Source organism: Populus alba, chromosome 2, assembly GCF_005239225.2.
Source record: "Populus alba chromosome 2, ASM523922v2, whole genome shotgun sequence".
NCBI lineage: Eukaryota > Viridiplantae > Streptophyta > Magnoliopsida > Malpighiales > Salicaceae > Populus > Populus alba.
The window spans coordinates 3,566,838-3,583,648 of record NC_133285.1 but is presented as its reverse complement, the minus strand read 5'-3'; the positions used below and the strand labels follow the sequence as shown (position 1 = coordinate 3,583,648).

At 36.4% G+C, this 16,811-nt stretch overlaps 2 protein-coding genes across 43 annotated transcripts; one reads left to right on the top strand and one right to left on the bottom strand.

Moving 5' to 3' along the window:
• Positions 1 to 895: 895 nt before the first annotated feature.
• On the top strand, positions 896 to 5,420 carry LOC118049328 (protein indeterminate-domain 12). Its single transcript, XM_035059300.2, has 3 exons — positions 896 to 1,874; positions 1,975 to 2,371; positions 4,148 to 5,420. The coding sequence occupies exons 1-3, from the start codon at positions 1,697 to 1,699 to the stop codon at positions 4,995 to 4,997; spliced, it is 1,425 nt and encodes a 474-aa protein (XP_034915191.1). The 5' UTR covers positions 896 to 1,696; the 3' UTR covers positions 4,998 to 5,420.
• A 3,863-nt stretch (positions 5,421 to 9,283) lies between these two features.
• Positions 9,284 to 15,647, bottom strand: LOC118049326 (uncharacterized). Of its 42 annotated transcripts, none has more exons than XM_073407493.1 (9): positions 15,349 to 15,644; positions 13,773 to 15,239; positions 13,532 to 13,620; positions 12,525 to 12,630; positions 11,857 to 11,943; positions 11,349 to 11,739; positions 11,169 to 11,232; positions 11,002 to 11,057; positions 9,284 to 9,605 (listed from the first exon to the last, which is right to left on the bottom strand). In XM_073407493.1, exons 2-6 carry the CDS (start codon positions 13,942 to 13,944, stop codon positions 11,609 to 11,611), a joined length of 585 nt encoding a protein of 194 aa, XP_073263594.1. In that variant the 5' UTR covers positions 13,945 to 15,239; positions 15,349 to 15,644; the 3' UTR covers positions 9,284 to 9,605; positions 11,002 to 11,057; positions 11,169 to 11,232; positions 11,349 to 11,608. The 42 variants fall into 42 exon arrangements, 7 of the variants coding, with proteins under 7 accessions (XP_073263594.1, XP_073263593.1, XP_073263595.1 ...); XM_073407492.1 differs by having other exon boundaries at positions 11,169 to 11,284; positions 11,373 to 11,739; XM_073407494.1 differs by having other exon boundaries at positions 11,373 to 11,739.
• Positions 15,648 to 16,811: the final 1,164 nt, after the last annotated feature.

Sequence of the window (16,811 nt, the reverse complement as noted above, 5' to 3'; positions counted from 1 at the left end):
ATGTTGATCTCCTCCGAATTTTATATATTAAAACTCAGCCCGTTTTCCTTTTTACCTATTACTTAATTTAACCTTCTAGGAAAAAACAAAGGTAGTAAAAAAATTAGGCCAAAACCCAATAAAGATCACGTATTGTATTTATTGTGGTCGGGTTTAATTAACCTAAATCAACAAATAAAAAATATTGATTTAAATTAAAAGATAAATATGGATATTAGGGTTTGAATTTTTTACCAACCATTCAATCGTACAAACAAATTTGATCTAACGATTATATATATTTATATACACTTGAAAGTTTCCTTTAATAATGTAAGATTGGATCACATTCTTCTTATTTATAGTATAATGGAGTAAGACTATTTCATAAATCAAAGTAACAAAATAATTAAATATTACATAAACTAAATTTTAGTCATCTCTAAGAATTACAACGGCATGAAAAGGTATAAAAGAGAGTATCTGAAAGAAAACGAAACTTGAAAAAATGGAGTAATAATATTCCATAGCAATAGCTCGATCGGAAATATAGTAAATCAAACCCTCAAATTTACTTAATGCATGGTTTAGACAAGCTTGGCGAGTCGATCAATAACCCAGTGATGGTAGCTGTGGGGTAAGAGAAAAGGTTAAGAAGATAAGTCCTATCCATCTATAGCTCTAGCTCCTTGCATGCCTTTACCATTCTGAAAGCTTTTTAAGCTTCTCATTCTTCTAAGCCATCCATCCTTTTAATATATATCATTCCATTTAAATCAAGGCCCTTTTAGGGTTTGGGTGTTTTATAACAGGAACAAAGGAAAAGACAGAAAGTGACAACGTCATCCTTCAAAAGAAAAATTATTGAAGAAATACTTATAAGCAAAGAGAGAGTAAAAATAAAGAAAGAACAACGTTTGATTATGAATCAAGTGGGTCTGGATTTTCTTCCTTGGCCTTTGCTTATCTCTCTCTCCTCTGCGTACAGTTGCTTTTTTTTTAGCCTTTTTTTCTCTCTCTCTCTCTATCTTTTTCTTTGTATATATTTTTTTCGTATTTTTTCTAATTTGCCAACCCCATCCTTGGTCTGCCATTGTAATCATCACCTCCTGTATACTGATTATTTCTATTTCTATTATTTTTCCCTTCTCTCCTTTATATAGACATAAATAGACAGAAAGGAGAGAGTTATTGGGCAGTGAAAGGTTTTTAAGGAAAAACCAACTTATTGTCCGGTCTTTCTATGTTTGATTGCATGGTGAGCCCTCTCTTATCTAGCTTATTAGTTGATGATTTTTGAGAGGGAGAGAGAGAGGTTGTTAAAGAAAGATTGCAAAGAGATACATCTGAATTGTGTTGCAGATTTGCTCAGAGAAGCAATCCATGGCTAGATAGCGACTTGGAGAATAACCCATCATGATCATCATCTCTTCACGAGATTTTGGTTTTGCTACCCAATGAATGATGCCTTTCTGTGTCTATAGTTCACTGCCACCTGTTTATCAAAAAAGCTTTGTTTAGTTTAGTTGTGTCCAAAGCTAGGGATTCTCTATTTCTGCTCTTGTTCTTACATCTTGTTGTTTCTTCAAGATTGAAAAGTGGACACTTGAACAGAAGCTACTCCAAATAAAAGTAGCTAGCAAGAAATATATAAAACAAAACAAAGGGGGATATCATTTCTTGGTTTTTCTTTGTTGGAGTTTTCTTCCTCACAGACATGTTCCCTGCAGCCATGTCCAATTCAACTTCTTTGTCTGAAGAAGCTAGTGTATCTTCTGGCACAAGAATTCAAGATTTTGGTAGCTTAAATCAACTGGCTTCAACCATCTCTCCTCTGCAGCAGCAGCAGCAACAAAGGACCATCAAGAAGAAGAGAAACTTACCAGGAAACCCAGGTAGGTTTTCTCTATACTCGCTTCAATACCGTGTTAAACTATTTTAGACATGCTAATACCATATATATACGCAACGGTTTCATTATTTATGGTCTTGCAGACCCAGACGCTGAAGTGATAGCATTATCTCCAAAGACCTTATTGACCACCAATAGATTTGTGTGTGAGATCTGCAACAAGGGGTTTCAGAGGGATCAGAATCTTCAGCTTCATAGGAGGGGTCATAACCTTCCTTGGAAGCTGAAGCAAAGAAACAGCAAAGAAATTAAAAAGAAAGCTTATGTCTGCCCCGAGCCTACGTGTGTTCACCATCATCCTTCAAGGGCTTTGGGTGACCTTACAGGTATCAAGAAACATTATTGCAGGAAACATGGGGAGAAGAAGTGGAAGTGTGAAAAATGCTCAAAGATCTATGCTGTTCAATCAGATTGGAAGGCTCACGCTAAAACCTGTGGAACAAGAGAGTACAGATGTGACTGTGGAACCCTTTTCTCCAGGTGAGTTTTTTCTCTCGTTTTTTTCCCTAACCTTTTTATCTTGAGGGGTTTCAAATTGAATATAGTTTTTTGGTCTTTCTACATTTCTGTTCATCTCAGAGTCCCAACGTTCCCTTCTTTATTAATTTTTGATGTTTTACAGTTATGCACTGTTTTTTACTATATTGGGATTCATAGCAAGTTTTTTTATCTTTTGTTTGAAGTGGGAAGTCTCATCTCATGTCTTCAGGATGGTCTTTGTATTTTGTTTCAGTCTGTTCTGTTTCAGTGGTTTGTTTTTATACAAGAGTGGCAAGCTCTGCATGGAATATATCTGGGAGCTTATATGCATTGGCAGGTATCCTAGAAGTGGACACCATTAAAACAAGTGTCTGTTACTGCTAACATTGTAAGAGTAACTGAAAGCAGTGCCTCTGAAATCTGGACCTGCCAATTTCAAATTTTGAAAACGAAAAACAAGACACTAATAAGGAATTATGGGAGAACAATCAACTTAATCTTTTGTTTTATATATTGTTTTGTCTCTTAATTCAAGATGAGTTAGCTAAGTAATTTTTTTCCTGTCTCTTGCATTCAAATGCATGAATCATAATTGTATTGTTATATTCTTGGACGGGGATCTGTGCTCTGAAGGAGCACCATTGTTACCTGTTTCGATATATATACATCGCCATCCATAATATTAAACAACGTTTGATCAATGCTATATTGCATTTCCCTCGGAGGGTTTGACGTGCTTTTTCACCGTGATTGCTTCTTTTGGTACTTTATGATGGGGGGAGGGGGGGACTGAAGTCTCAAAAACAATGATGAATATTTGTGCTTGTCCAAGAAAAAAGTGAAAGGAAAGCTCTTAATTTGCTTTTGGGGGGGATTTTCATGGTGGAGTAAAACCCGTGATGATTTCTTTCCCTTGAAGAATGCCATGATTTACTTGCAGAAAATACTGAAACGGTACTGTGACCTTCCACCATGACCAAAACTGATAAATCTGCAAGAAAATCTGATACCCTAATTAGCTTTCATCTTCTTTCATCTGCATTGCAGTTTTTGGGGTCTCATTTTCATATCTTTGTTACATGCATGCGCTCGACTTTCAAAAGCCTTTCATGTTATCGTTGTTCACCAATTTCTTGAAATTTTGATCCTTTTTACCCATCCATGACTATTTCTGCATGCATAATCCATAAACATCAATCAATTCTCATGAATCTCTCTTTCTCTCTCTACACTTTAGTTTTGACCAAAAAAGATGGTTTTACTTTAGTGTTTACTCTAGCTTTATGACAATCATGTGTCTATCCAATCCGCATGCATGGCCTTGTGGTCTCTCACCCTTTCAAATTAAATACAACAATTTAAGATTAAGTCAAGCGAAGAAAGAGACATTAATCCTTAATATAGTCTTCTCCATTTACCTTTTCTTCTTGATCCCATTTCTCGTTTTTTTTGGTCATGTGTTTTTTTTTTAGAAATCAAGATGATAAGCATTGAATTAACTATTACCAAGTATATCCTTTCTCTCTTGCTGTTCAGGATTCTTTTCTTTTCTTTTTTTCTTAATATATAGTACTGTGTCTTTTTTCTTATCTTTCTTCCAAATGTAGAAAATCATGATATGAACATATCAATGGTGTTAAGATTTGAACTCCTCATCATCACTAGTAAATCAAATTTTAATCATTATTTGTTAATCACAAAACTAAATTTATTATTCTGGTTTGGGATACTGTTCACTGATGATCTCTTTATGTGCATGCATTGTCGAAACTACAGGAAGGATAGCTTCATAACCCACAGGGCATTTTGTGACGCGTTAGCTGAAGAAAGTGCAAGACTCTCAGCTCACCAGCTAATTATCTCCCAAAATCCAAATGCCCACGCTCTCCTCCTTCAAAACCCACTTCAAACCCACCACCCTCATTCTCTCTTTTCTACCCCAGCTCACCACCAAATCTCCTTCACTTCTCCTTGGGACCCACCTCACCATCAGAACCCTTGCAGTAATAACCCCCAAAACCCAGTTCACATCAAGCCTGAAACTACCGGCCATTTTCAAATCCCCACTTCACTTCTCCAAGAACCACCACTAACAATGCCTAGCCACAAGGGTTTGTTAGGCGCCCCAACCTTCCAAAGCCTGTCGAATGCTGCCACGTCACAAGCAGCATCTCACCACTTGTCAGCCACTGCACTCCTTCAAAAGGCTGCCAGTGTGGGTGCCACTCAGACCTCAGTGGGTCACAGTCACATGACCCAGCTGGACATGGGCGAGTTGGGATCAGCGGGTCAGGTTCATGTTGACTCGGTGAGTCACGTCTCTCAGGGTCCCAGTTACAATCTTAACAGCCTTGCCACGTGGCAGAAGAGTGATCGCCTGACAAGAGACTTTCTGGGTCTGACTGCGCCTGAGTGTGGGGATCATCATGGCCATGCTGCTAGCAATGCGAATGGGAGTAGTGGGAGTGTTAACGTTAGCATGAATGTGAGGGAAATTCTAACCTATACAGGGGGTGTAGGGTTCCACCAGCAGCAATACAACGAGAGAGACCACTCGCTGCTGAAGCCCCACGGTGGTTTTGGATTCGCTCAGCCTTCTGCATCTGAAGCGTGGGGTGATTGCTAGGGAGCCCCAAAAAGGAAAGGGTAAAATGGTGATTCCATTCATTCCCTTCAAAATGGCTGAGGTGCCCCATGTCTCCTTTGCCACAAGAATTTAATGGAGGTTTTTGAAGAAAAATCAAGAACCTTTCTTATGCCATCATCAACCTCATCTTCCATGCAGCTTCATACCAAATCTTTTTTTTTTTTTTGGGTTATCTCTCTTTACTTTAAGACTTCTATCAGCAATTTCTCAATATCCTGCCTTTCATTTTTAACTTTTGTCCACCTTCTCTTGAATGATAGATTTAGATATGGTAATCAAGAGGATTGGCCTTAATTACTAGGTGACGATGGTGGCTGCCTTGTAATTTTGTTGCGGAAAAATTATGTCACATGCAGAATATATATAGTAATAATTTCTCCATGGAATTTGGTTTTATGAGCACTATTTCTAGACACATTTCCTTGAGAACATATCCCATCTTTATCTAGACAGCTATACAAGAAGATCACATGAGACTACATGTTTGTGTTTGCATTAGAATTGGGAAGGGTTTGGTTTTGAGCTAAGAACTTCTTTTTGTTCACTGTCCCTTTTTTGCTGTTTATGCAAGGTGGGCATAAAAGACAACCCTCATGGACCTCACTGGCCCTAATTTGCTACCGTTATTATCTTATTATGAACAAAAGTTAATCTCTCTTTTTTTTTTCAAATCTTTATGCCCCCTATCCCTTTCATGTTTACTTTAATCATCGATCCAAGTATCGATCAAGTGTCAATCCAACATGTTTCAAATTACAATTTATGTGCTTAAATTGGTTCCGGGTTTGATGATCTTGATCATGGCATCAGTGGATGTTCGTTATGTATATTAATAGAGGACCCACATTTAGACTCGGAAGAAATGCTGAGACTGAGTGCAATGTCGTTCGTGCACATGATCAGATTTCGAAATAGCAATATTACTCCGGCAATCACTTAGGTTTTCTCTCCATTAACTTTAAATTGCATTGATGACAGCATATTTACACGCTCCAGGTGACAGGAATCCTTTGCTTTCTACATGCAAAGGATTATGACTAGGAAAACGCCCTCCATCTTCAAGGGAACGGCCACCAAAAATAACGCGTGAAGAATAGAAGCTTTTGAGAATTTAAGGAGGAGATATGTTGTGGGATATGATTATTATGGAGGGGTACAGTTCTACTGTGAAGGGAAGATAAGCGAGTACCAAATGAGGTAAGCATGCATGTCAGTGGAGGGCCATGCCTTGTACACTTGATATTGATCACGAGGGTCTCCTTCTCTGCAACTCAATCAACAGTGATAGCCCATTCTCAATGTTTTTGAGATGTCTCCTTCGTGTTTCTTGGCAATAATCCCTTTGATTTATTCGGGAAAAAGAAAAAAGCCCTTCAATTCACGTTCGTTATATTGTTCGATAGCAATGCAAATGCTTAATTAATTAATGGCATTTTCGTTACTTATCTATTACCTTAAAAAAAAGGCAATTGGCTACTTCTATATATCAAGATTTGGGCAATTCCCTCTTGTTGGAGATCTAATCCAATGGAATGAATAAACAAAACAATAGTAGAAAGCTAATTAATTTCCTTGGCAAGATTTTCATTGAGGTTTGTGTTATTCTTGGAAATGGATATGGAGTTTTCTTTTATATTGTGGACGGGAAAGAGGGTTTTGACTTTTGATGTGTTAGCATAAGGTTATTTTTCATGTGAAAATCTGGTTGGAGATATTAATTGATATATATTTGAATATAATATTTACCATAAAAATTGAAGGTTATTTATTTTGATCATTACGATAAAAATCAACATAATACATACCATATTGAATATTAAAACCTCTCAAATTAAATGTATTGATTTTAGACCCAAATAAATAGATAAATAAGTATTATATATATGTGTAACCGTTGCCTAGCTATAAATATTGAATTATTTCTCATATTTTATTGTTTTAGCTCTAGTGTGTGTGAAAGATGCGGTTTCAAAATAATTAATTCAACGACTATTCTGAACCTTTATCATGTAAAACGGTACTGATATCTATACAGGACAAAATTTAATCAGGGGCAATGTCCCCGCTTTTCTTCATGACTGCCTGGCTTCGCCACTGTTCACACACCGAATGAAAAGTTTGCCTCTGTACTTCTTTAGCATGTCTGTCCAGCTTTTGTCCAAATGACACCATTAATTTAAAAGACAAATTCGACAGCTTACCGAAAGGGACTTAAAGTCTTCTTCGATAGGACCGATTCAACAGAACCTCTGTACGTCTGTGTGACTAAATATTGGAAAATCCATCCGATCAGTCTTTTTTTTTCTGATTGAGATGTCCTCGACTGGATTAGCAAGCGATTGAGCTCGGAAAAGCTATCATATTGTCAACACATTCACACAGACCGAATCTACAAGTGGGGGAGTAAATATGCAAGCAAACAACTTGTATGCTGTAGCTAGACGATCTCATCAAGCAATTAATGGGCTCCGGAAAATTAAAATATAGCTCTACCTAGGAAGAAGGGAGTCGATGGTTTCTTTCGAAGGAGTCGTTATTTACCCTTTAAGTGCCTAAACTATGCTAAGATGGGAAACCTTGATGAGACCATAGAGTAAGCAGTTGGGGCATAGGTTTAGAAATTTCTGGCAATTCCACTTTTTTGTTTACCCTCTCCAATCAAATCTCTGTTAAGGATTCAAGAGATATTAGCAATTTCCAAGAATTTCTTTTTCGTCTACCATCACTTTATGGTACTGTGGGGAATTTTTTTTGATGATATCAAAGAAATGTAGCCTTTTCTAAAGATGGTATAAATGGCTGTAAAACCTGTTATAAGCGTGAGTAAAAAGGCTACTAAGTTGATGCTGTGTGTGTATCTGTGCGAGTGTGGTGGTGGTCCGAGTGGCACTAAACCTAAAGGAAAAAGAAGAGAGGAGAGGAGAGGAGAGAATTGTCAACGGTTGTGAAAAAGATGCTCAATACAACTTTGAATTACAATTCTCTGAGTCTTCTTTTCCTTGATGACCTCCCTACATCCCTTTATCAAATTTTGTGCACGTCCCCATATTATTAAGATTCCAATGATTTTTCTCAACTTTGTTTCCATGACCCACCAGTCGATCTCATTCTTTAACAAATTAAATTGCAATGTCAAGAGAGCAGTCTCCATCTGAAAACAGTGAAATTTGCAAGTCAATATCTTTGCAACCAACGATACACATCTAGAAATGACTAGAAGAATCACGTACAAAATGGTTTACAAGATTTTAGGGTTTGTTTATCCCCAAAGATAGCGTATGAAGAGTTCTTCGTTGATCCTGAAGATTTTCAGGTCACGGGTGGATATCCTCAGGTTCAATTTGCATATATACTCGCAGCATCGGAACCAGAGAAAAGTAATGGGAAAATTCTTGTTACCGCAACTTTGTATATTCACCAGGAGAAGAGGGAGGGTACACCTAGGGATTAATAAAAAGGAGATGTTGCGGGTGTTTTATGGTATATCCAAGCTTTTAGAAAGTATATGTGTAAGTTGCTGGGTTAAGGTTCTATACATGCCATTTGCCTGCTAAAAAAGACTGCATCTTTTTTATATCCCTCTGCCGCACAACCAGACAAGCCAAAAGTTTCTCTTCCATTATCTCCACCCTTTTCCTCTCATAACACCCTTGCATATGTCATCTTCCATTAGGGAAACTCATCTTAACAAACCCTCCTTTTCCCTCTTTTCTTCCTCCCGGTCCTAGCAATTACCAAAGCCTTCTTTTCTATGCTTTTTCCTCTTTAATCCTCCTGCTGCAAATCCCCATGCAGCATACTCTTTTCCACACAACGCCTCATAAGTATCATCAGTAATGAATTAAGAAAAAGTAAATGACATGTACACCACCGTGGTCTCTAATACAGTATAAACTGCATCGTTGACAGCATTCCATGAAACCTCATTTTCTTTTACCTCATAAATTTCGACTGACAAGATTTCAGCAATACGTTCGTAATAAAGAAATGACAGAAGGTGAGAAACCAGACAAGCGTTATCTGTTTACAACTATATGGTTACGTGACCTTCCCTTCTGGTTTGTGTCAACAGCAGAGATGCTTGTTGGCCGGGTGAATCATACATAATGTCAGATTATTTTCCACATTTACCTCTTTCTCCAGTGTTGCTCTGATTTAAAGACGAAAGCCATTATTTAGGGAAGATATTGCTATTGATGCCGACAGATATTAATAGCTTATGCGTTCTCGATAGACCATTTTGGACAGAACATGAAGTTTCTTAATTCAGACTACAAACTTTTTATCTGTTGAGTTAGTTTCATTAAGAGTCAAATTACTTGGGATAGTGTGGCATATTGAAAGATGTGACATATACAGCACTATTCAAAGTTAGCAATCATTTATATTTCTACAGCATGGATGACTCAAATGTAAAAGTACCGATTATGACAGAAAGCTGCTTCTATGGAAATGCTTTGCGCGACTCTTTAATACTGCAGGTGGGACCAATTCTTTCATGAAGTTGCATCACTGCATGGCCTATCAAATTGGTGGTGGAACGTCAAAGTTTACTCCCGAGTATTTATCGAGAGAATTTTCAAATGCCTGCAAGAAGAAAATTAAATGTCAAATTTATACTATCAGTCCCCAATGCATCAAAGCTGATCAACATAATGTTCATCTTTAACAACCAATTCTGTTTTAGCAGAGTAGGAAACTTTTAGAATGTACTCATTTATCTATAGGCATGCTTGGAAGACTTTACGACACTTGCGTATGAATCAAAGATAAAGATGATGATGCCACAAAACTAATACAAATAAAAGTTCGTCTAGATGAAGATGCGGATGAAGATAGGAAAATACAAAGAACCAAAAAGAAAACAAAGGCCATGAACAACTTTAAAAAGACGCTCATTTGGGGAAAAATCGATGTGGTCAAAGTTGAACTGGATCAGAAAACTACAATAAGAGTAGGAATCCAGAGTTGGATTCAGCCAGTACAGCTTTTAAAGTGCAAAAAGAATAAAAATCCAGACTTCAGAGTATATAAATTGTGAGTGTAATGATCATGCATGGCGATATTAACATGGCACAGCAGCAGCCCACCATGCAAACTTTTTCCGGGAAGAACTTGAGTGTTTTTGTTTCACCAATACCAATAAACGGGTAAGAAACATGGATTTCTGGGCTCATTCACCAAAATCTATTTAGTATAATATCTAAAAAGGATCCTGGCTAAGTGCAAAAAAAAATCTGTTTGCATGTTAACCTTCTAACCTGTGTCAATGTGCTATGTGAACTCCATCACTAAGTTCCAAACCAGGATGAGCTTCATCTTTGCATGGAGCAATAAAATCATGCAGAAAAAGGCTTCGAAACATGAGGCCAGTGAAGAATCAAAATTGAATCTGTAACATGCTGGAATATAACAACCCGGAAAAGAAATTTATGTGGCACATAGCTAGTGAAGATGTATAGTCTGACCAATTAAACTTCAAAGACAATACTGGTTGAGATTGGGCCGATTATAGTAATGCCCAAGAGAGAATGCTCCAAGCTCAGAAAATCACATGTCAAACAGATGAGGGGCTGTGATTTTAATAGCATTTTGATATATTGGTATAATTTTAAAATATAGTATGAGACTTTCTGCATACTATATTAAGTTTTTGGGTGGTTGTAACTTGCTGTATTTCACTGTTAAATTGATTGACCACAAGTTAAGCCCGTAGGCCATTACTGAATTATAGGCCATGGAAGCGAAGTCCTAGGATGGAGAATTTGGAAGCAATCCCAATTCCTACCTTTCCTCTAGCACTTTCAAACGCTGTTATTTCCTCACTCCATTATAGTAATAAATAAATCATTGAGCCTAAAGCAAAATGGATTTCACATGCAGAACATAAGTACCTAAATACATACAAATTGAAATCATAAAAATATGATAAAATATGTAATTTATGTAGTTATGCAAGACAGATTCAAGAAGAAAAAATCACCCATTGCAGCAAATTGATCATCAAATGCACCATAAGAGCCTTGATAGAATTTGTTCCTGAAATAAAAAATGACAAATTGTAGAGCAAATACAAAGATTAAAGGCGAGTTCTTCTTTCCTTTTAAGAATAAAATTTTAAAAAAAAGTCTTCAGGAATTTGACAAATACCGATCGTCTTCTGTTGTCTGTTGATCAATCTCATCAAACTTCCATGTAAGTACCTCCACTCCCACTGGTGAAAGCAAGTGCAGTATTAGAGCATCCAAGGTTCTTGGAAAATTGTGCTGGGAAGAGGGATATGACATGTATTATTGGAGCTTATTTTTGTGATAGCTGGGAATTTCCTACACTGTTAATAAAAATTCCATCCACCTATTGGAGCTTTATAAGGGAGAGCATACTCGCCGCCATGGAAAGAAGGATGCTCTGAAGAGTTCTCGGATCAAGTGTCCAAAGAATTTTAGCAACTGGATTATCCTCTAAGAAAAATAAATTAGTTGTCAAAGTTTCATCACATTCATCTTTCATGCTAACTTTAGAATCATTTGTTGGGGTTGATTGTATGCGTTGACTTTGGTCAGTGATGCTAACATGAACACAGTCATGAACTAAAGAAACAAGTTCATGAAGAGCCTGGAGAGAACGTGGTTCAAATTCATGCAATTTAACTTTCTGCTGTTGGTCCTGCCCTTGTAAACCCTGTTTCTTGAATGACATTTCGAGTCACAACAACCATGATCTGGTACAAGATTATCAAGATCAGTCTCCAGAAAGACACTGGAAACAAGCTAGGAATTCCTTTGAGTAAGAACTGAAAAGGGAAAGAAAACCTAATGGTGTAATTATTAAAACTGACCTCCTCCTACATTACGGAGCCGCTCACATGTATGCCTCTTCAGTTTCTCAGAGCCAGGAGAAGCCTTGGGGAGTGCTCGGTTCTGTCCTGATTTCAAATATAATATACATGTTGAAATGCTTGACCATAAACTTGAAGCTCAAAACAAGAGACGGGAAGGAAAAGAAACAGTATAGTAGATTACTCAAACTTACTGGATGAAACAAACTTTTGAAATTTTCATTAATGTGTACTCTTTAGTAAGAAGACTCTGCATATGATATTTTGAGCATCAATTGTCATAATACTTGAGATTTCAAAGCTTTTAGTCTACAAACAAATCTAAAAGCTTCAACAAAGTATCCAAATACAATTAAATTAGGTTTACAATTTTATCTGTAAATGACCCTCGAGCATTTCGAAGCTCAAACAGAATCTCTAACTAATAATTTGTAGAAACATTTTTTCTCTTTCCACTGCAATGTTTTTACACTACAGAGGCATGGCTGATGACAAACCCAAGGCAGTCTCACAAAAAGAACTGCACATTGGCAAAGAATTCATGTAAATATGATGCAAGCAAGCTAATAGAAAAAACATTTTGCAGTGCCCGAAAACAAGAGAAAGGTCTCAATTTGGAATTAGCAATGATATTTGCAACATCTGGCATATCAAGGCGATGGACGTACCATTTCTTTGTCTGTCAATCTTGAATTTATACATTGATTTGGCAATCCAATATAACATGTTAGAGAAAACAAAATCACCAAATTGTGATAGCTTAACTGCAGATGCCTACACCAAACTTAAACAATTTCACAATTAAAAAAAAATGGGACAAAAAGGAGAAACAACTGAAACATTATAGAAGATAATGAATCAAAAGCACCTTCTTAATATTCTCCGCAAATAATATGCATCCATGTGCCCTAACATATTAGACATTAAATTGGACTACCACCAAAAGTTGACAGGAATGGTCAAATCATCACTATCTACTTGGTGGAACCTGTGGAGACAACAGTCATCTCACCTGACTAAATACTAAAAGTGAAGTTGAGTCAAAGAAATAGGTCTAATGACTTAATGATGGTGTAATAAATTGTGCATAAACAAAGAAGAGTATTTTTTTTTTTTTAAGGTTTCTTAAGGATTAGAAAGATGATGGTTTCTTGTTAGGTTTTACTTCCTATGTTTCGGAAGTCTTAGGTTATTTCTGTAACCTTCAGTTATGAGTCATTTTCTTTATGTTGCCTTCAGGTCTCAATTCCTGCAAGTGTTTACAGAATTCAACACCAAACCAACAGCCAACAAAACTCATATTTTTATGTTTTCCTCCCCAAACTCAACTGTAATTCCTAATTCCTCATCCTCCACCACAAGAATTCATCAATCTCTCTAGTCAGCTCTACTACCTTTTGTTATGACTAAGCAATAAACCTTCTGGATACACCCCTGATACAACAGAGAACAAAATTCATGAAAGAAAGTAAAAGGCACATCTCAGATTTCTTGTAATTTGTTATGAAAATAGAAAGAAAAGGTCAATACCAAACTTAAATAAAGGCTAGAACTATATCAGAAGCTTTTCAAGTTAGCATTCATATTACAGGAAGTTTCTAGTACAGGGAACTTTCTCATGAGCATCATTGCATTTTTAAACCTTACCAGCCTTCAGGAATGAAAAGTGCATCACCTGCATGAAGAAAAACCTTCTGAGCGTAGTCCACGGAGCATTTTGCTCTCGGATATAATGAGAACTCAGGGTTTTCAAGAGCAACAGAACTGCCAGCCAGAAGAAAACAAAACAAAAAGATAAACAATCACAAAAATATACAATTCCAAAGTTTGCAGTGGCTAAGCAAACCTTACTCGAATTACATTTTCCTGCTCTGACGAAATGAAGGGAGAACAGAAATTAACTTCTTGTTACTCACAAAAAAGTGGCATACATGTGGTTTGAGGCCTCACCGAACACAGGCTTTGCGTAAAAAATGGACTTGCAGAAGGGGGGCATAAAACAACGGCAACAAAGAAATACTTCAGCAAAAGGGAAATACAAAATAAGCATGATCTAATGCACAGGGATAGTCTTAAAGCCAATACCATAACGTAAAGAACAAAGCCAGGAAACTCAGTAGGCAAAAAAGCAGTATCTAGAATAGATTAGTCCTTTTGAGGACAGATAAAGCATTTTTAATTAATCAAAGAGAGTCTGAAATTCTAAAAACCAGAGAAACAGTACAACAAAATGGCAATTTTTCAACTAATAAATAAATTGCTAAAGGGAACTGTCTAAACCAAATAGTTCAATAGTCAATGGTTCAAACTAAAAGCTCGACATGGAGCTGCAGGAGTAGGAAGAAAGCATTAGCATGCAAAAATAGCAAAGAGTTTTGTAGGTTTTTTACAAATAATAAAATTCTGCAAGGGCTATTAGCATTGCCATGAATCTATAACTAGCAGCTAAAGAGAGAAAGTCTCTATGGTGCAGAATATACAAAAACAAAGAAAGAAAGAAAGAAAACAGCAGATCATAGCGAGTGCGTGATCTAGATTGAGCATCATTCATCCACAAATTGACAGAAGCTAGTTCTTTTGTCCCCAAAAATGTTGGCTGGAAAAATCAATCAACAGCAAACAACTAGTGAACCACGGAAAGAGGCAAACTAAATAACAACTAAGTGGAGAAAGAAATGGACAAATTGTTTGAATGTCATCCCTAAGACCTTCAAGTTGAACACTCTCTCGATCCTCAGGATTCATTATCAGAACCTGATCACAGACAATTAAAATTCAAACATAATTTAAATTTTCACCATCGTAATAATTCAATATCACACAGTATCAAACGCGATAAACAAGAAAAATAGCAGTCGGCCGGCCTCTAGAAACAGCAAAATTCCAGCCTGTGCTATATAAATTTGTCGAGGAGCATCGCCAGAAAGCAAACTGGGCTCTACATCAGTAACAGCAACCTGATGCCTTCCTGATTGCAACAAAGAATCAGGACCATTGTCCGTGTTTCGCATAATTTGCTTGCAAAAGTCAATAAAGGTGGAAAACAGTAATTGAACCCACAAACAGTATACCAATAAGAAGAAGCACTTCAAAGCTACATTCATAATAATAATAATCAATCAATTAATAAAAAAATGGGAAAAAAATAAAATTACCCTTTCATGGCTTCTAATATCACCGTAAAACACAGGTGCTGTTTTAGATAGCATAGCTTCCATAGTAGATGATCCTACCTGTTCCTAAATTTCAATTAATTAAGTAATCACATTCGTTTAATAGAAATAATTCTAAAACATTAAAGAAACCTGCAAGTAATCGAGGCCACCATTAGCCGGATTCCATTCGACGAAAGCTTTCCAGTTCTTAATGCATCCATTGAGCACCTTTCAAGCCAAAAAATAGTAGTGGTGAATAGATAAGCTCTAAACAAGACAGTATTGATGGAAAGCTCTGAAAAGAAGGAGATATAGAGAAGGAATTGAATTGAGTTACAGCGGAGACATTTTTGGATTCGATTAGAGACGCGAATTCTGTGGGAGAAGGGAACTGTTCGAATCTTTGATTCGTAATTGTAAAGACTTCTCTTCCATCTTATTTGCAAATCGTTTGCAAATGAGTGAGAAGAGCGAGTTTGAAGTTCGAACTTCAAGGACAGTGAGTGTGAGTTGCCGAGTGAGAAATATCGAAAGGTACCTGCACCGGCGAGGAAATCGTGCCAGTTGCACTGACAGGGAGACGAGGTGGTAATTTGGTAGGAGTGCAAGGGTTGATTGTGTAATTTAGAAGAAATCATGGTTTCGAGGGTTAATTATAAGTTTACCCATTGATCAGTCCTTGTGGTTTCAGAAACTATATGTCTGATCCCTGTATTTTCATATTCATTTACAACATTTTTCATTCATTTCATTTTACTTATTTATTTGTTTAAAGATAAAAATTTTAGAAAAAAGATATAGATAGTATGAAATATTTATGATTAAAAAAAAAAAAACAGATTTTTGGTACAAAATACTGTATAATTAAAAATGACTAGCACTAGTCAAAGGGTCATTTAAATAATGTTTAAACGAAAGGGACTACGTTGTTTTATCTTATAAACTATAAGGATTACATTATAATTAACTCTATTTTCAATTTTTACATGTGTTTATGGGCCAATACTGGCCTGAATTACCGGTAATTGGATCCTGGGGCTCTGATTTCTAGACCCAGTGATTGTGAACTTAATATGATGGTGTACGTTTTTTTTTTTTTAAGAATTTAATAAATTAGAGAATATCTTTATCTCTTAAATTGCATTTAGTTAATGTTATGATACAGAATTATTATATATATACATAAGTACAAAAAAAAATTTGATTAAAAATATTAAGATGAAAATATAAAAATAAATATACAGTATATTTATAATAATTTTGAAATACATTTACATTTTTTCAAAATAATAAGAGAATAATTCTTTTATCCAAACAATTTCCATATCTTTCATCCATATCATTTTACTTGGACAGATGAGCAATAATTTATATTTGGGCTCTAATTGTAATGCTTTTAACTTCAGCTTTTTCTAGATATTATAATGGGTTTTGAGCATGAAGTTTTTTGCGCAGATGGGAACTCAAGATTTGAGGCCTGATGGAAGGAAGAACATACCTGCGCTGGGATGATCTTGCAAGGTTCCTTCCAGCATTATAGCAAGGAAGTAAGAAAGTGTACTTAACTGCTGCTCCTCGGTGCCCGTATCCTGATGCCTGGAGGGAAATGCATTAAAGACAGGTCTTTTCGTTCTCATTAAACCACTGGTTGGTTGATCAGGATTTTCACCCTCTTTTCTCCAACTCGTCTTTCCCTGCTCTAAAAATGGAGATTCGTCCGCTCAATGTTCGCCCCTGAAGCTACGTAAATTATTGCATGTGCTCATCTTGTGATTGAGTTTTAATGTTAACTCGGGTATT